Source organism: Mirounga angustirostris, unplaced genomic scaffold, assembly GCF_029215605.1.
Source record: "Mirounga angustirostris isolate CCGP_5_RB_7025 unplaced genomic scaffold, mMirAng1.0.hap1 SCAF_8, whole genome shotgun sequence".
Lineage (NCBI taxonomy): Eukaryota > Metazoa > Chordata > Mammalia > Carnivora > Phocidae > Mirounga > Mirounga angustirostris.
This window is the reverse complement of record NW_026991716.1, coordinates 65178239-65199111: the sequence shown is the minus strand read 5'-3', so window position 1 is coordinate 65199111 and position 20873 is coordinate 65178239. Positions and strand designations below refer to the sequence as shown.

Below are 20873 nucleotides of genomic sequence, written 5' to 3'. Positions count from 1 at the left end.
GCATTTATAAAATACTTAAATTTAAAAAGCTACACTCTTAATATATGAATTCTAATTAATCCATTACTTGCCTATTTTCCAAACCACTTTCAAATATATTCTTATTTTTCTATTCCTGTAAATCAAAATATAAAAGGGTGTCCTGGTTCATATTAGACAAACTGTGTTTTCTCAAGCTTGGGAATGTTTCCCAAGGTCTTAGTTTTTAAAACATCTGATTCTGGAAACTGGAAAGCAAAGAATGCGTTTTTCCCCTAAATTACAACTCAATTCAAATGTGAACTAAACTAACTAAAATGAATTAGGGAAAGAGAACTCAGTGCTTCTTCATATAAAATCACGAATCAACTTTTTTTTAATCTTTTAAACACAAAGTCTGTTTCAAACAGCCAGCCATATCTCTGTAAAGAATTATGTCCAGAAAACCATATTTCATCCATCTTTATCATTAAATTCTGGTATTTCCCCTTAAGAAAGATACTGTTTTATGTAATTAAAACAAGATACTTTTTCACGTACCACAGCGACAAAAATTAAAAACCTGTAATGTCAAGTTGTTCTGTTAGTGACACTATAGCAAATCTTCTGAACCAGCACTCAGTACACACCAAGGATATTGCTTGTACTACTGTGAATAAGAGAAAAAATGCAAACAACCTAAATACCTTTCAATAGAGAAGACGGTTTAATAAACTACGCTATATCTGAATTACAGAAAGCCATGCAGCAATTAAAAACAGTAAAGTGAGGGGCACCTGGCTAGCTCAGTCGGTAGAGCATGCAACTCCTAATGTCAGGGTCATGAGTTCAAGCCCCACACTGGGCACAGAACTTACTTAAAGAAAAAAATAATAATATAAATAAAATAAAAACAGTAAAGTGAATCTTTACCTTTTAAGATGGGACACCTAGGGTCTAGTGTTGTATGAAAAAATGAAGTTACAAAACATTTGTAGAGTACAAGATCTTTAATGTCAAAAAACATACAAAACTACATTATTTTGGGTGGCTCAGTTGGTTAAATGTCCAACTCTTGAGCTCAGCTCAGGTCTTGCTCTTAGGGTCATGAGTTCAAGGCCCATGTTGGGCTCCACGCACAACTTAAAACAAAACACAACCCACTATATTATTTCTACAAGCCAAAAACTGCAATAATAGTAAAAGATACAGAAGTATACACACAAAAATGATAACAATGCTTAGTTTCTAGATGGAAAACAACCAGGTGGTGGTCTAGGGGTATGTCAACTGTATCTGTATCACATTGTTTTGATGCGTTGTTGGCAAAAGAATGCATTCTCTTATGAGTGATTAATTTTAAATAAAGACAGTGTAAAAAATAATTTTCAAAACAATTTATAGGGGTTGACAAAGAATATGAAGAATTAAATAAAAAATCTTCCCTAGTAACAATCCAAAAGATCAGACTTTTCTTTCTTAGCAGTATGAAAAAGGAAAATGATTATTATAACTTTAAAATAACTTTCCAACCATGCTCCAAAATAAATTCCAGATAAATTACAATTAATTAGGAAAAAAAAAGAAAAGACTTTGAAGAAAGAGCATGATATTTATCTGATTTGGCAATAAGAACTAATAAATTTTTTAAAAACAGAAGATCTATAAAAATATTAATACTATTTCTAAGTGGTGGCATTATAAGTAATTTTTCTTTTCTCCTTTACACATTACCATTTTCTAAACTTTTCAAAGAATAGCTATTGGTTTTATATCAGAAAAAAAAGTGATCATTAAAATAACTTTCAGGGGTGCCTGCAAGTCGGTTAAGCGCCTGACTCCTGATTTCAACTCAAGTCAAGATCTCAGGGTCCTGAGATTGAGCCTGCGCTCAGCAGGGAGTCTGCTTGAGAGGCCCTCTGCCCCTCCCCCCCCACTCATGGGTGCGTGCACACTTCCCCTCTCTCTCTCTCTCTCTCTAAAAATAAACAAATCTTTTAAATAACTTTCATCCAAAATGTAATAAACTCTGGAAACTCAAACTGGTGCTCTATGTGTATGTGTACACAAGTGTAACAGCCTTTCTTATACAGTCAGACTTCTTCAACCTTGAGGCCAAAAAAAGTAGTACACAAAACCTCAACAAGGAAATTAAGAAAGAAGAATGGGCACGAAGTACTAAATTTAGCTTTCTAAGTTTTCAAAAGGACTGATCTAATGTTAATAGATATACGAAGAAGCACAGCTTAAATTTTTTCACATGAGAGGGAGAAGCAGGCTTCCTGCCAAGCATGGAGCTGGATGCGGGGCTCGATCCCAGGACCCTGGGATCATGACCTGAGCTGAAGGCAGACGCCTAACAACTGAGCCACCCAGGTGCCCCAGGAGAAGATCCTTTTACAGGTCATATACACCTCCTGACCTGTATTTGGCAATCTGCTCCCAGACTGTCAACAGATAAGCAGCACAGCACAGCTCTCAAGGCAGGAGACTGATCTTTGGCAAAACCAGGCATCCGCCCGGGGTGCTGCTATCCTCATACGTTGCCCTCATACGAGCCAAGGTAGATCTGGAACCTAAGAAGGTATATTTCCAATTTGGATAGCTGCCAAAGTGTCTCATTCAAAGTATCCAGAGACAAGGGCCAGCCCAGTGCCCCATGCCAGAAGCCAAGGCAGCAGTACCTTCTGTACGTATTCCCAACCCAGAGGTGACCTACACACATTCTTCCATGCCTGCTGATAGCCACAGAAGAATCTGCTTAGCCCAATTACTATTCGGACTCTAAACTTACCAGTGGCAAAACCCAGCAACCCCAAATTCCAAGACCTAGGAGGATCCTATTTACTGGAGAGAACACACTGGTCTACTGGGACATAACTAAGTACTGTGAAAACAGCACCTTCTTTACAACGCAGAAATGTTATATCAAAGTATAATCTTGCATTACATGCAATAAAACAATCCCCCATCTAACCCACCCAAGTTTTTAAGCACCACTTCACAAAAATCATGGAAGGGGGAGGGGATAAAAAGCTAAGGGGAGGGGAGCCTGGGTGGCTCGGTAATAAAGCATCTGCCTTCGGCTCCAGTCATGATCCCAGGGTCCTGGGATCGAGCCCCGCATCGGGCTCCCTGCTCAACATGAAGCCTGCTTCTCCCTCTCCCACTCCCCCTGCTTGTGTTCCCTCTCTTGCTGTGTGTCTCTTTCTCTGTCAAGGAAATAAATAAAACCTTAAAAAAAAAAAAGCTAAGGGGAAAACTCTCATTTCCTTGATTTTCCTCACTAAAGAAAAATCTCTAAGAAATACACCATAATATTCTATTACTTAAGAAACCATTTTTTAAAAGGTAGAAGACAGGGCGCCTGGGTGGCTCAGCTGGTTAAGCATCCAGCTCTTGATTTTGGCACAGGTCATCTCTCAGGGTTGTGGGAGACCCTCAATTCTCTCTCGCTCGCTCGCTCTGCCCCTCTCCCCACCTCTCTCTCTCTCCCCCTCTCTAAAAATAAATAAAACAAATAAAAGGCAAAAGACAGCTGTTGCATGAAAAGTAAAAACACTTCTTTACTATGTTTCATTAAAGATCTCAACACTCACATAATACACTAAATACTACAGTCATTCTCTAATAATGGCAAAAAAGATCCAAGAGAATATAAGAGGGTATCAGCAATTTAGTGGCAGCAAGATACATGAATATATAAAAAGAGCATGTCAAAAATAAAAGATAAGTTTATTGAAACTACTGGATTATGGGAAGAAAATCTGTAAATTCTTTAAATTTGTATAGGGCTATAATTAATATAAATTCATTAATCCTATTTGGTGCAAAAATATTGAAATCATGTTTTTAAATAATATTCTTAGAAAAGTAAATACATAATTCATAACCATTTCATTATATAAAAATTAAAAAACAAAAATGCTTATGTTATATATAACATCTCAAAAACATATTTGGTTTGGACTATAAATGGACATTCATCTACATAAATCATTAAGCAGTTATTAAGTGGGGCTACAGCAAAGTGTCATGACAGCATCTAAGGATAATTACTTTTCTTTATACAGAAACAGTAGTCACAGAACCCAAAAATCATAAATTCCAGGTACAGAAATGAAATTTCTGAATCACCCTACAGAGATGAAAATGCATTTAATTTTTAAAGCCTTCAATAAAGGGGAGGGTAGTTATTTTACTTTAATTTCATTTTTGTTAAAAATATATAGGTGTACATACAGGCACGCACTAAAATATCATCCAGCAAAATGCCAACAATAATGATTATCTATACATGGTAGAAATATCAAGGATTCTTATTTACTTCATTTTCGTTACATGGATTTCCATACTGAACAAACATTAAGTGAATTGTGTAGAAGCTTAAAATAGGATTGATTGGTCCACAAAGGTATTCTATAAACTAGATTCAACAGAATTAACTTCTATTTTCAAATTTTGTAATGAATAACAAGTATGTCATTTTAATAATTTTTTTGTAAGCTTTTATTTATTTATTTGAGAGAGACAGAGCACACACATGAGCAGACAGAGAAGGAGAAGCAGACTCCCCACTGAGCAGGGAGCCCAACGCAGGGCTCAATCCCTGGACCCTGAGATCATGACCTTAACCAAAGGCAGACACAACCGACTGAGCCACCCAGGCGCTCCTTTTTAAAACATTTTGATCATCAAAAGTTTCCTTAGTATTTGATAAAAAGTTTTATTTATGCAGATTTAATATTAAAAAAAAAGAAACAAATAAATAAATAAAATCTTAAAAAAAAAAGAGAGAAACAACTGAGCTGCACACTGGAGTCATCTGAAGACCTTTGAAAAAGTACTGCCATCTAGGTCTCACCCTCCCAAGAGCTCAGATTTAATGGGTCTAGGCTGTGGCCCAGACAACAGGATTTTTTTTAGAAGATTTATTTATTTATGTGAGAGAAAGAGAGAATGCTGGGGTGGGGGGGGCGCAAGGAGGGATGGGAGGAGAGGGAGAGGGAGAGAAAGAATCTCAAGTGGACTCCCTGCTGAGCATGGAGCCGGAAGCGGGGCTGGATCCCATGACCCCGAGACCATGACCAAGCCAAAATCAAGAGTCAGGTGCTCAACCGACTGAGCCACTCAGGTGCCCCCAGACATCAGGATTTTTAAAACAACCCAAGAATTTATTCCTTCACTTCCAAGAGTAACAAATGTAAAATCAAATCACTTTCATGTTGATATAGTACTGTTTGGAAAGTCACCCCAAATTCTCATTTATACTGCAGAGAGGAATTAGGGAAATATTTCATATTGTCTCATAAATCAGGGGAATTTTTCATGTTCAGGTTATAACTTTGATTAGCTGATTTCTTCCCTTAAATTTTATTTACCCAGAAATACATTGAGCATCTGGAGTCCAAATATAAATAGTGCAGCTTTGATGAGGAATAGGTACAGGTAAATGTATCCTCAATTAAAACATACATTCATTTCTTTCCTTTTCTGTTCATTAATCAATTTCTTGGAGATATATATACACTTTAACAAAGGCCAGTAAAAGGGCCCTTTGCAGAATTCTTTTACAAAGAAAACTAATGTAAGAAACAACATTGCGGGGTGCCTGGGTGGCTCAGCTGTTAAGCATCTGCCTTCAGCTCAGGTCATGATCCCAGGGTCCTGGGATCGAGCCCCGCATGGGGCTCCCTGCTTGGCAGGAAGCCTGCTTCTCCCTCTCTCACACTCTCCCTGCTTGTGTTCCCTCTCTCGCTCTCTGTCAAATAAATAAAATCTTAAAAAAAAAAAAAAGACAGCAGTGCTAACTTATGTATGTGCCTTATAGTTTACATTTTTATATATTTTTGGGCAAAGCCATCTACACTATCCTTGTTAACAAATCTAAGATTCTTTAATTATATTATTATCCATCAAGGTTCAGCTAAATTGTCAATAAGACATCAAAACCTCAGGAAAGATAAATCAAATAAAAGACATCTAACTTTCAAAAAAAAAAGAGAGATCTAACTTTTAGTTAGACAAATAGTCACTGGAAAATGTCTATAGAACTAAAGGCATAAGGATTTAGAAGTTCAAATACTAGAGAGAAGATAACAAATACCTAATTCTATACTAAAACAATATGAGAAAATTATTTCTGGTCATGTTTTCAAATAAGTATCTCTTTATGGACCCTCTTTATGTATCTTTATAGCAATCTCTCTGTAGTATCACTTTTTTTTATTAAAATGCTGTAGATATACAATATTAGTTTCAGATGTACCACACAGTCATTCAACATTTATATACATTACAAAGTCATTACCACAGTAAATCTAGCTACCATCTGTCACCAGTCATATTACAAATATTAACTACATTCCCTGTGCTGTACATTATATCCCCATGTCTAATTTATTTTTGTTTGTTTCTTTTGGGTTTGGGGGGTTTTATTTTAATTCCAGTATAGTTAACAGTGTTACATTAGTTTCAGGTGTACAATACAGTAATTCAACAATTCTATATATTACTCAATGCTCATCAAGATAAATGTAATCTTAATCCCCTTCACCTATTTCACCTATCCCTGCACCCACCTCCCCTCTGGTAACCATCTGTTTGTTCTGTTTTATAACTAGAAGTCTGTACTCCGCCTGGTAAAATAAAGAAAAATTCTTGTATTAAATTCACCCAAAATAGACCAGATTATTGGCATCTCAATATTCTAAAACTACCAGGTAAAAGAAGTTATTTATGCATTTTGCAACAGATACAACCTTAAAAATCCTAAGAGTAAAATGTCTGGAGAGGCAAAATATGATTTCTGTAGCAAATTCATTAAAAAAACTAAAGTAAAAGGGAACTCAGTCGGTTGAGCATCTGCCTTTGGCTCCGGTCATGATCTCAGGGTAGTGGGACCGAGCCCCACACTGGGATCCCTGCTCAGCGGGGAGTCTGCTTCTCCCTCTCCCTCTGACCTTCTCCCTGCCGCTTGTGCTCTCTCTCTCTCTCAAATAAATAAAATCTTAAAAAAAAAAAAGCTAAACTCATTTAAAAATAGGAAAAACAGAAACAGCTAATAGAGCCTTCTCTTCCAAGAAATTTAAAGTAAGGTTAAGAGATATAAGGCAAAAGAACAAGAAAAATGGCAGGATCAAAAGGAGAAGGATTTTTATTTCTGGTTTTTGCTGGTTAAGCTAGAAAAAACTCTGAGAGGTTCATTCAAATTTATTAGAGATCAAGTCCTGATTTCCTTACATATGCCTAATTACAAGTTTTAAGAAATACTCCCTTTTGGGGCGCCTGGGTTAAGCGTCTGCCTTCAGCTCAGGTCATGATCCCAGGGTCCTGGGATGGAGCCCCACATCGGGCTCCCTGCTCAGCGGGAAGCCTGCTTCTCCCTCTCCCACTCCCCCTGCTTGTGTTCCTGCTTTCGCTAATTCTCTGTCAAATAAATAAATAAAATCTTAAAAAAAAAAAAAAAAGAAATACTTTTACAAACTGAAATGTTTATAGATGATATTATATGATATCTGGAATCTGATTCAAAATAATATGAGGTGGGAGGGTGGGTAGTTTTAGATAAAGAAAAGGTAAAATAAGATTAGTCATAAGTTGCTAACTGTTGAATCTGGGCAATAGGTACATGGTGGTTCATAGCTCTTCTTTTCTTAACATGCTTAAAACTTTCCACAGTCAATGATTTAAAAAAAAAAAATTCTCTAAAATATGCTCAATTATTTTTCATTTTTGTATATAATTATATGCTGTTCTCTTAAATGTCAAACTAATGATACTGATTTTTACCAGGGTATATTTTAAGACTTTTCTTAGCAATGATTATACATTAATTGTTGAATTATCTCAATTTCTCAATTGTCCATGTGACTATAGCAATTTCATATTCAACTAGATGGGAAAAAGGTGAAAAACAGATGAAAGCTGATCCTAGAGTTCGGGGTCACAGAGTTCAACAATTTATCCCCTAAGGAATTCTATTTGACAGTATCCATATTATAGCATTAAAAAAATACTTATTTTCTAGTTATAGCTTTATATGAAATGTGTCTGAAATTACCTCCAATTTTTTTTTTTTTTTTTTGGTGGACAGAGAGTGTGGGGGGTGGGGGGGTCCACAGGGAGAAGGAGAGGGAGAATCTTAAGTAGGCTCCACACCCAGCACAGAGCCCACAATGCAGGGCTCGATCCCACGACTCTGAGATCATGACATGAGTGGAAATCAAGAGTCAGACCCTTAAGCGAATGAGCTACCCAGGGGCCTCATCCTCTAAATTTTTAAATTTCACAATATTGATAGAAAAAATGAATTCTGAACTAAGAGCCACATGAATTATCTTTTCAGTTCTGCCTCTGATTTAACTGTATGGCCTTCATCAAGTCTCTTAACCTCTCTAAACCTGTTTCCTCAACTTTTTAATGAGGAATTAGAATTAAATTAACTCCAGGGTAATGTCCATTTCTAACTTTCTAGGATTCTACATGTCTGGCCTAGAGGAAACCTGAACACATTCACAACTCAAGCGGACAATTACCTAGACCAGCAGTTCTCCAAGTCAATGGACTCCTGAAGATCCCTGAGACCCTTCCAGAGAGTCAACAAGGTCAAAATTATTTTCATAATTATAAGACAATTGCCTTTTTCACTATAGTTACATTTACCCTAATTATGCAGAACCAATGATAGGTAAAACTTCTACCACTTTAGCCAGAACCAAGATAGGGGTCACTGCACCCACAATAAAAGAATGTTGGTTTCACTTAAGGATACTTTTGACTGGGGCACCTGGTGGCTCAATCTGGTAAGTGCCTTCAGCTCAGGTCATGATCCCAGGGTCCTGGGATTAAGCCCCATGTCAAGCTCCCTGCTCAGCAGGGAGTCTGCTTCTCCCTCTCCCTCTGCTGCTCCCCCTGCCTGTGCTCTCTTGCTGTCAAATAAATAAAATCTTAAAAAAAAAAAAAAAAAAAAAAGAGGGGTACCTGGGTGACTCAGTCGGTTAAGCTGCTGCCTTCAGCTCAGGTCATGACCTCAGGGTCCTGGGATTGAGTCCCGCGTCAGGCTCCTTACTCAGCAAGGAGTCTGCTTCTCCCTCTCTCTCTCAAATAAATAAAATCTTAAAAAAAAGAATACTTAACTAAGCAGTAAAATTTATTAATTTTAGTATATCTTGATCCTAAATACATCTTTTTAACATTCTATATGATGAAATAGGAATTGCACATTAAGTACTTCACTGTAAAACAAAATATGATGGCTTTCTCAAGGAACATACTTGTGTGAATGTTTGAGTTGTAATCTTCAGGAACTTTTTTTTTTTTTCCATAAAATACCATGATTACTGGAAACACTGACTAACAAACCTTGGTTATTCAAACTTGGGTTTTTGGCAAATTTGGGGTTTTGTTTGTTTTTTGAGTAGAGCCTGTCATTACAAGGAAAGCAACTGACAATATTTGTTGACAATAATAAAATTCAAGGGAAAAACAGAATCTGGGAAAATCTGTATCTGCCACCTTAAGCATAATAGCTTATGCTGTTTAAGTTTAAATAGTTAAGACTTTTCTGATGAAATCAAAATATAATTTTTTGATATTACAGAAATTTGGAAGATCTACATAATTCAACAAAACTGTGTTTCAAATGACCAATACATCATGTTATAAAATCATGCATGGGTAAAAGATACATCAGAGTGCAAAATACACCAATACACTGTAATGTAACAGTGCAAAAGTTCACTAGTATGGTTTAAGATTCCACCTTGGAACTTTAGGAAATTACCACCTGCTGAGTTTTGGTGAAGATCAAAGAAGGATATACACAGTTATCTAAAAAAGGTTACATTACTTCCTTTCCAAAGGATGTATCTGTGTGAGGCCAGATTTCTTCATCTACAGTTCAACCAAAAATAACATAATGCAGGAAAATTTAATCCAGTTATCTTCTATTAAGTTAGACATTATAGAGATTTACAAAAATATAAATAAAATAGTGCCACTTTTTTCACAAATCTTTGTTTTGGAAAATAGTTATTTTTCTTTTTGTTAATTTTTAAGTAATCTCTACATCCAACGTGGGGCTTAAATTCACAACCCAGGATCAAGTGTCAGATGTTCTACCGACTGAGCCAGCCAGGCACCCCAAAAATAGTTATTTTTCATAAAATGTCATTTTCTGTTAACATGCATTTATTATTTATTTTTAGATGGATTAAATAAGTTTTTAGGGCGCCTGGGTGGCTCAGTTGGTTAAGCGACTGCCTTCGGCTCAGGTCATGATCCTGGAGTCCCAGGATCGAGTCCCGCATCGGGCTCCCTGCTCGGCAGGGAGTCTGCTTCTCCCTCTGACCCTCTTCCCTCTCGTGCTCTCTGTCTCTCATTCTCTCTCTCTCAAATAAATAAATAAAATCTTTTAAAAATAAAATAAAATAAATAAATAAATAAATAAATAAGTTTTTAATTTCTAAATTTTAATTTCTAACACAGTAAGTACTGATATAAGCAGATAAACAAAATCTTTAGAAAGTCCTCCATAATTATGAGTAGAAAAGAATCCTAAAACCTGAGATCCACTGATCTACATAAAATCTTACCAAATCTTTTGCTAGGCAGCTCACATTCTCTAGTCATTCATAATCAATCTAGTGACAGTAGGGGACAATGAAAGAAGACATATATTACATAATCTGTGATGAATATTATAAAACAGGTATAATTCCGAACAGTAAATTTGGGAAAACTATTTTGAAAGATTTAATTCAAACAGTTCCTGAAAGATAGGTAAGACTAAAGGAAAGTGAATTCCAGACAAAGGTCTGTTTGAACAAGAGTAGGAAGATGGAAGAATGGGGACATGTTTAAGGAACAGGTCAACGGGGCTAGGGCATGGCACAGTGGTGGAAGTGTGACAAGTGCTGCAGTAGAAAAGTGAGCCAAGAGATTAGGCCATGAAGAGTTTCAACCCCACAGTACAAGTCTGGACTCTGAAATGTATTCATAAAGGCTAATAAGGATTCTTATTCAGCAAGAGAATATTACAATCAGATTTCTACTCTGAAACATAGCCCTAAAGGCAATGCACAGGATAGGCTGTGTTGTGCATTGAGGAAAAGGGCCAAACACAAGGAGATGTGTATGGAAGAAAAAGTGATGAAGCCTGCACTCAGACAGGACTAGAAAGTGAAGGATGACTGCCCAGAAGAACAGGGTTTGGCAAGTGAAAGAATATGACAAGAGGAAAAAGGTGAGTGAAAATTCTGAACCTGAATAACTAGGGCAATGGGGCTATCATATAGGAAACAGAAGAAGATCCAAGTTTCTCAAAGGAGGTGGATTTGATGGGAACTGTGAAATTTGAAGACGTCTATAGAGCATCAGTTTAGAAATGACGGTCAAGTTGATACAGAAAGAAATTTAGGGGAAATCACTAAAAGTAAGAATTGGAACCATGGGACTAATTATCAAAAATAAGAACAGAGTGAGTAGAGCAAAGTGCCAAGTACATGAGTTTATGAGACATGAACAGTAAAGGCATGGGCAGAGAGAATTAAGGAGTAAAAACAAAACAGGAAAAGTCAGAGACCTGACAGAGTGCATGACCACAAAAGCTAAGAGAAAAGAATTCAAGGAGGATTAGCTGGTGAATAGTTGAACAGGTTGGAAAAGAATAATGATCTAAATGAGGCCACTGGATCTATTAATTACGAGGTTACAGAGTAGTCTCTGTTGAGTGTTTAGGGCAGAACACAGATTACAATGAATCCGGGTTCATGGCCTCATTAGCATGGTATTAGGTACAGGAAATAAATATTTTACCCAGAGCTACATGAAAGTATGTTTTCCAAACAACAGTTTGTCTGCTTTTCAACCGTAACAATTTTTTAATAAAACTATGTCTCTAAATTTAACTGTTATTTTCAAACAATTTATTTCAGTCACATAAAATACTGATTTTAGCATCAAACAGAACACTATCATTTACCTAATAAATATGACACAAAAAGAATTTTTAAAGTAAGTATATATATATATATATATATATAGTATTGTGCTACATATTGAACCTCACTCTACTGCTTAGAAGAGTATTATTCTTAGTGTAGATGGCTCCCTAATATAGAACATTTGAGGGCAAATCCAACAAATAGCATTTATTTAAGAAAAACTCCTATTACCCAATCCCTTTTTATTAGTAACATCAAGCAGAATATGAGACCAAGCTCAATTCTGGCATATTTATATAAAATGTGTATTTAGCCAGACCTATGTTTATACAACAGTAATATGTGAAATATCCATATTTGTTAGCATAATCTAGAAAACAAGCACTGTTCAACAAAAAGATTTTTCCCTTTACAAAAAAAATCACTATTGGAATACTTTAAATAAATAAATAAGCATCTTTCCCAGGATAATATGAAATTACAATTCAATTATTTAATTTACATGAAACTTCACAGGAATATATTTGTTTAAAGCAAATTCATGAAGTATTAATTAAAATGTATAGTTAAGGGGATTAAAAACTGTAAAGAATAGTTTAGACACTGTGTCCAGAAGGTCTCCCCTCTCTCATCAGCTGGCAGGGGAAGCTGGAGCACTGTGTAGAACAGGAATCTGAGGGCAAGGACAAAAGAGGGTATGACAGAGTAGTTATCTGCTTTACACTTGAAAGCAGGCAGTAGCTGTGAGACTGTCATAATGTTACCATCCCTTGTTTAGATACAGTAGACAGAACAGATTAATCCTGAAGGGGTTTTCAAAGCTTTGAGTCTTTAAGAGAACACAGAAAAAGGTAACTTAGAATTCTAAATTGGGCAAAGGCTCTGGATCCAGACCACTGGAAGATATCCCTCAGCTCTGCACCTTACTACTTGTATCAACCTAGCAAATTATTTCCACCTCAGCTCTCTCAGCTGTAAAATGAGATGATAAGAAGAGCTACCTATTAAGTCAACATTAGAATTAAATGAGAAAATGACTATAAAACACTTGAAGTACTGGCATATCACTGGCCCTCAAGAATCATTAGAAATGTACTGTTCTAGGATCATTCTGGATCTGGATCACACGTTCACTCCATCATTATAATATATTGGCACCTTCCAACCCATGACAAAAACCTTTTCACTGTTCAAGTACTCTACCATACTATGTCAATGTTGTATGCCAAACAACAGAATGTTAGAGAATAGAACCAAAGTCCATGAAATTCTGGACCAATTCCAGAAGTACACCTTTAATTAAAAAAATAGCCCATTTTTGACACACTAACATTCTTGTATACAACCATCAGGCTAGCTCCATTTTTGCTAATAACTCATTAAAATCACCAAATTAAACAACTGGTCTACAAATTCCTAACTTATGCTACACCTCCCCTTCAAAAAAATCAAACTTATCAGTAGAGTATATCTAAGAAATATAAAATTCTGACTGAAATATTTTTTTTCTGGTTTCTAAAACATCTGTAGTGAAATCTGTCATATGTTCAAACTCATTTAATTCTCATCCTTCTCTCCCCTCCCCACCATGCCTGATAGAAAATCTTTCTCAAACTAATATAAACCTCCTCAGTTTGCCATTGAATACACGGTGCCTACTTCTACACTAAGCACTCATCTGTTTTTCCCCATTATCTCAACGGCCAACACAGCAGGTTTTTTTTGAAACCTCAAACAAAAGGATTAAAGATACATAAAATCATCTGCTCTCATCTTCAATGATGGACAGGAAGAGCAGAGAAGCTAATACATTCCTCTTGAAAACACATACGCATGAATACACTTTGTTCTTCCCCAAAATACCAAAAGGATAACAGACAGCAAATCATGCCCACAAACCAAAACACAGTTGTTTCATCTAATTTTAGAAAAAAAATAACAAGGAACTGGAGAAAAGTTCTCCCTGGAATAACTCAATCCTCAAATCAGGGAAATTCAAAGAGCATAACATGGAAAAACCAACAGCCTCAATTCTCCCCTTCAGGATACTAATTCTATCAACACCAAATCAAAACAAAGCGTATGTTTTTAGAAGATCCCAAAAAGTTTGAAATCTCTTTTTCAAAGAAGGAAAAAAAGACCACTTACAGAGGACATGTCTGAATGTCAAGCACAGGTGCTCTGTGGTTTACTCCAAACCTGTTTCTTTTTTGTACCATATTTTTTTTTCCCTTGAAGAGCCTCCACACCCAGCTTGTAGCCCAACTCAGAGCCTAAACTCAAGACCCTGAGATCAAGACCTGAGCTGACATCAAGAGTCAGACGCTTAATTGACTGAGCCACCCAGGTGCCTCCCATATTCTTTTAAAGTCTTATAAACTTATTTGTTTATAAACTTAACTTGTTTAAAGAAAACCAAACTATATCATTTACATCCAGAAGTATCCTTTATTTATATTTTAAAGTCTCATAGCCAGGTGTTTGTTATTTGATTACTTTGCTCAGCCCTAGGCAATACGGTTAGTTCTTCCCTTTCTGGAAGCTGTGAACAAGACTCAGTCTAGCTGTACTTGAGACAAGCAGTCTCAATCATTTTGTAGGTATATCTCCAGATTTTGCTTAGGGGTACCTGGGTGGCTCAGTCGTTAAGCATCTGCCTTCGGCTCAGGTCATGATCCCAGAGTCCTGGGATTGAGCCCCACATCGGGCTCCCTGCTCATTAGGAAGCCTGCTTCTCCCTCTCCCTCTGCCCCTGCTTGTGTTCCCTCTCTCGCTGTGCCTCTCTCTGTCAAATAAATAAATAAAATCTTAAAAAAAAAAAAAATGTTGCTTAATCTGAGAAAATCTTGTACTTTTTCCCTGGAACCTTCAAGAGTAGAAAGAAAATATAAATTATATTTTTATAAATTATAATTATATAAATTATATTGTTTTTGGAGGGAGTACTGCTCATATCCTAGGGACCTTCATACCATCTCGTCTCTTAAGAGAAACCTTTTCTTTAGTAATCAAGAATTTGTCCAAAATAAAAAACACGTAAACTTGTACCCAGAATTCAGGTTAACTAGGTAAAATTGGCATTAAGAAAAGACAGTTGAGTAACAGAAAACTGCAACAGATTTATACAGAAATTTAATGTGTCCTTAAAAGGACTTGGGGAAGAAGAACAATTATTTCACAACAGTCTTACTTCTATGAACTATTACTACATTAAGCCTGTGTTCTGGTCTTTTTGCTATCAGGAGTCCAGGGGAACAGGAGATACAAATTCCACAAGACAAAGACCTCTTCTTGCCAAAATTCTTTCTAAAAAACTTGGTCATTAAAAAATCTTTTCTAATGAAAAACATTTTAAACCAATACTAATTTCAGAAACCTCATTTCTGAGCTTGTACCTCAGGTACAATATATTAATAAAAGGGTTTTATGTTAATAGACTTAGGATATGTTTCTCATTGGGTTATATGGATCATTAAAAGTTCCTAAGGGGAGCCTGGCTGTCTCAGTCCATAGAGCATGCAACTCTTGATCTCCAGGTCGGGAGTTCAAGCCCCATATTGCGCACAGATTACTTAAAAAAAAAAAAAGTTCCTAAAAAAACTGTCCAATTAGATGAGAAAGTGAATGAACTATTTTCTAAGCATGTATAAGGTAAGTAGTCTCAAGCATTTTTGAGATTTATCACAACTCTCGAAGTTATTTAAACTGCACCAAGGAAATGCTAAAATTCCCACAGGTTCTAATCAATGCCCTATTTATTCTCCACATTTACTCTCCACTTGCTCCGCCAAACCCCCAATCCCTCCTCTGCTCTGTTCCTTCCCTGGGAGGATGAGCCAACACAGATCATCACCTAGGCTCCCCAGGTGGGTGCCAGCAATGCAAGCCAATGAACAAGACCCAAAGACAGAGGGAGGTCAGGGAACTTCCCCTCCCTCCCTGCCTGACTGCTTCAAAGCCACAGTTCCCAAGGCCCTCCTCCACAATGCCAGCTCTCAACTCTCAGTTCCGGTAATCTCTGGAGAATTAAGGGCTTCTCACCATTGCTATTCCCTGGGTGCTCCCCCCCGCCCCCCACGACCACCCTTGTTTGTTCTCTAACCTCTATAAGCTCTTCTTTTGCACCATCAAGGATGAAATTTCTCTCCTGCTGGGAGCCTGCCTGATGCAGCTAACAATACCAAGTCTGGTTAATTCAAAACAGTACATTACATAAAGAAATCCAATTTTAAAAGTTTAACAAGGTCTTAAGATCTATTCAAGTATTACTTACTATTGCTATTTGTATAATTGTTTAAAGATTAAATATAACCAGTTCACTTCCAAATGAAGCTGGTTAAAAGCTGAAAAAAATCATTACAATTAAAGCTAGGTGTGAAATTTAACACTGTCCTGTCCTCTCAAGATAAATGCCTATAAGCACCAAATAAACTTAACAAAAGAAAAAAAAAAAATCAATGAAGGGATTCTGGTAATCGATATTTCACTTCCTTCTACCATACACTGCCTGGTTAATCCAAACACTTTTTTGTTATTATTGAAGCCTTCCCTAGGCATAGGATAAAGAAGTTTTAAACCAGTGGTTCTCAAATTTTGGTGTGCAAGTAAATCAACCGAGAAACTTGTTAAAATGCTAATGCCCAGGCCTCACCCACACCTTTCTGACAAATGTTTTCACTAGTTCCCAGATAACTGTGATGCACACCTAAATTTCAGAACTTCTTAAATTTGGCCAACTTTAAGATTCCACCAAAATCTCCAATACACTTTTTTTCTTTTTGAATGAACATTCCACATTAAACATGGCCAAAGAAACAAAAAACAACAACAAAAACTAACATAGTAACAATAATAATGCACACTAACTACACACCACTGTGATATGTGTTTCACATGTATTATCATCTAATTCCGTCCTCACAAAAACACCAGGTAGATAACATTATTGCCTCCATTTTATAGATGAGAAAACTGGAAGTCCAAAGAAACTAAGTAATCTGACTACAATAGTGACTGGTAAAACCAGGATCATCTCTGGTCTGCCAGTCCCTCTTACCTGTGAGCTGGGTAAGCAAGCACTTATATATAAATGCAACTCTGGAGCTTCAGGACTATCACAAAAAGGATTAAGCCTAAGGGCGAAGCAGTTGAAACAAGCAATAACCCTCCCTGTCCACTCCCTCCCCACAACAAGCTGTCTTGAGCTTGACCCACCCCACCACTCACCAAGGCCTTCCACCTACACAGTATGCCATCACATACTGGTAGAACATCACAAGTCTGTATGTATCAGTATTCTTTCTACTCTTACCTACTACATGGTAAGTACATCCAAATTCCATCTCCACCAAGTACTGGCTGTGAGCTTCAGCAGATTTAACATCTCTATGCCTCAGTTTCCCAATGTGTAAATTGTGGGTCATAATGTCAAATGCACTAAAGTAAGTCATGTAGTGATTAACTGAGATAATGTACATAAAGTACTTGCTTGACACACTAACACATGGTAAAAACTCAATAAACATTAGCTGCTAATCCAACATATCAATCCTAGGTCCCATTTATTTTCTCTTAGCCTTGTGTTCCCAAGACTGTGATAAAAAATGGAACATATTCTTACTTATTAGGAGCAAACTGGTAACAATGGACTGAAGGCCAGGAGTAGAATATTTTAGAGTAAATGAGTCTCTTAGTAACCCTCAAATTGCACAACTTTGACAACTATTTATTTCCCAACTTTAGGTCAGCCCTGTTGATTACATACTAGTATGAAGAGTCTATAATTAACTTAATTCAAAACAACAATAAAATGTCACTCAGCACAGGGACTTGGGTCTTAATTTATCACTGTATCATCAGCACTTAGAACAGTGCCTGGCTCATGGCAGACACTCAAATATTTGTCAAATGAATGAAGGCATAAAGGTACCAATGCAGACACACCTTAGCTCATTAGTGAATCTTTACAAAAACAAGCATCATTATCAGATCAATACCAATGTGCCAAGTAACAAAGTTATTTTCAAAATTCCCCCACAGTATTTTTCTCCTTTTTTTTTTAAGAGCAAAACATCTTATGTGTTTGTGTTACAAAAAAAATAAATCCAAGCAGGTAATGAAATAAACATATTTTTTTAAGTATCCCATTCTGGGTTCTCTGTCCTAGAATTTAGTAAACAGTTCAAGTTTAACTTGCTTCAACACTTCTTCTGGATGCTATGAGGTCTCCATCTTATACCCATGTTTCTGTAGTCCAGCTCCTAATTGACTGGAGAAGTCATCATCTACATTGTCATCATGCCAATCATCCTCCCAGACATGTGCATCTTCATCTTCATCTAAGCCAGCCCAGTCTTCCTCAGGGAACTCCCTGAACTGGTTGTCTTCCTCCAAGAGACTCAGGTCTACCGGCTGCTTTTTCTCTGACACGGTGACCCTCCCCACTGAAAACCTCTCAGGCTGAGAGGAAAGTTGGAACTCTCACTTTTTCTCACAGAAGAGACACCAACACTGCTGCCACCTCTGAAGCCAGCTCTACCACACAGCTCGCCTTTCTTTTTTAAAAAAAATCGTGGGCTTTTCTTTAAAAACTCTCCAACCCGGGGCTCCTGGGTGGCACAGTCAGTTAAGCGACGACTTTTGGTTTCAGCTCAGGTCCGGATCTCAGGGTCATGAGATCAGGCCCTGCATGTGGCTCTGTGCTCAGTGCAGAGTCAGCTTGAGACTCTCTCTCTCTCCCTCTCCCTTTGTTCCTCTTCCCCCCATGCTCACCCACTTGCATGTGCGCATGCTCTCTCTATATATAAAATAAAAAAATCTTTAAAAACTCTCCAATGAGAAAAGTTAATTACCAACCTCAGCTCCACTAATCTACTAAAAATGTTAAAGGAGTCCCATAATAATGCATCATGCTCACCTCCTACCTTACATTCAAACAAAAACAAAACAAACCTAGTAACTATTTAACAATTATCACTTCAGTGATGCTGACTTCGCAGAATTTCTTGAACCATCCGAACAGAAGCCACAAAATGAAGTAAGTGCCCGTTAAGAGATTAACCCTAACACCTAGAAGATAACTGTGATCTACTATGGGAATACACATAAGTTCCATTCTCAGCTATGCTTCTAAGCAGCCACATATGTAACTTTGAACAAGGTGCTTAATTTTTTGTCCCCATTTTCTCATCTGCAGAATAAGAGTAAGTTTCCCACATCTACTTCAACAAGTTGTTTTAAAGACCAAATGTACATAAAATGATTTCCAGGACAATAAAGTGCCATACAAATGTAAATTGTTAAATTTGATATAAACATCATCAGATTTTAAATGGGTATTCCTATTCATCTTTCTTTTTATGTCGCTGCCACTCTTTATATTTCCTAGATCCAAAGATCTGCCAGTACAAAGAAGAACCAGTTCCTACCGACAGTCATATTTCAAACATAGTAGGCCCTCAGCAGATATTTGTTGAAAAAGACATCCATCCCCATGCAACAGAAATTTTAAAATTCTGCTATATTCAATACCTTACCTTGTAAAGGTTAAGCAGCAGGTTACTTTCAAATAAAATAACAAGTGATGTAACTTACATGAGAGGTGCCTACGGTTTTGTCAAGAGGAATGCCTTCCTTGTGCACATTACTCAGCCTGGATATAAATAGTCACCTATGTGACTATCACCCAGGGAATGTTCTTCAATATTCTGGTTTCACTGGAGGCATGCTTTCCACATAGAAAAGGACTTCCCTTCTCTTTAACACTAGCAAGATTTCTAAAGATGCCAGATTCATTCTTCTAGTTTTACAGTCTATGCTTCAGCACTTACAGGGACAACTTTTTGTGGACTTGTGGTCATTTCTCAAATTACCATGTCATTCTTCTACTAAATATGAAAAGTTTATTTTTCAAGACCATAAACAAAAATATTCTAATACTTATATTTTAAGATTAATAATAGTCCGGGGCGCCTGGGTGGCTCAGTCATTGGGCGTCTGCCTTCGGCTCGGGTCATGATCCCGGGGTCCTGGGATTGAGCCCCACATCAGGCTCCCTGCTCGGCGGGAAGCCTGCTTCTCCCGCTCCCACTCCCCCTGCTTGTGTTCCCTCTCTCGCTGTGTCTCTGTCAAATAAATAAATAAAATCTCTTAAAAAAAAAAAGATTACTAATAGTCCATTAAATTTGTCAAATAAGGGGTGCCTGGGTGGCTCAATTGTTAGGCGTCTGTCTTTGGCTCGGGTCATGATCCCAGGGTCCTGGGATCAAGCCTCGCATCGGGCTCCCTGCTCTGCGGGAAGCCTGCTTCTCCCTCTCCCACTCCCCCTTCTTGTGTACCTCTCTCGCTGTGTCTCTGTCAAATAAATAAATAAAATCTTAAAAAAAAAAATTGTCAAATAGAAGTATAGCTGTTTTAAATGTTAAAGTTCCTGGTTCCTTTGAATATTATATAATGCCTCAAAAATAGGATTTAAGCTTTTTTGACCTTAGTTAGTTCTTAATTATCTACACATACATATACACACACACGCGGATGTGTTACAGATCCATTAATAATTTATATTAAGCTCTTGGATGATGGTCTTGTATTTACAGTTTAATAAGAGTATCCTCAAGAGGAAAAGTTCCTAATAGTTCAAACCAAATAATGAAACACCTGTAGGGGCGCCTGAATGGCTCAAGTCGTTAAGCGTCTGCCTTCGGCTCAGGTCATGATCCCAGGGTCCTGGGATTGAGCCCCACAGCGGGCTCCCTGCTCGGCAGGGAGTCTGCTTCTCCCTCACCCACTTCCCCTGCTTGTGTTCCCTTCTCGCTGTGTCTCTCTCTGTCAAATAAATAAATAAATAAAATCTTTAAAAAAAAAAAAAAACCTGTATACATAGTCACCCAACCCAGCCTTCTTACCATTTTTCTTCTCATTTACCCAACTACATTCTACTGCTGAAATGATTCTACTTTGTTACAAAAGATG

At 37.1% G+C, this 20873-nt stretch overlaps 2 protein-coding genes across 4 annotated transcripts in view; both read right to left on the bottom strand.

The window, feature by feature from the left end:
• MYO6 (myosin VI) overlaps positions 1 to 20873 on the bottom strand; it is a 142920-nt gene that overhangs the window by 118978 nt on the left and 3069 nt on the right. The gene's annotated exons all lie outside the window — the stretch shown is intronic.
• LOC123836445 (26S proteasome complex subunit SEM1-like) lies at positions 15988 to 19762 on the bottom strand. Its single transcript, XM_064596960.1, has 2 exons — positions 19733 to 19762; positions 15988 to 18380 (listed from the first exon to the last, which is right to left on the bottom strand). Exons 1-2 carry the CDS (start codon positions 19760 to 19762, stop codon positions 18120 to 18122), a joined length of 291 nt encoding a protein of 96 aa, XP_064453030.1. The 3' UTR covers positions 15988 to 18119.

What these genes read in the sequence shown, in the direction of transcription:
- LOC123836445 (XM_064596960.1), bottom strand. Translation starts at nt 19,762, where the DNA reads ATGACCACAAGTCCACAAAAAGTTGTCCCT. An exon ending in GTCCACAAAAAGTTGTCCCT is followed by an intron (nt 18,381 to 19,732) that starts GTAAGTGCTGAA and finishes AAAAAGTGAGAG; the next exon opens with TTCCAACTTTCCTCTCAGCC.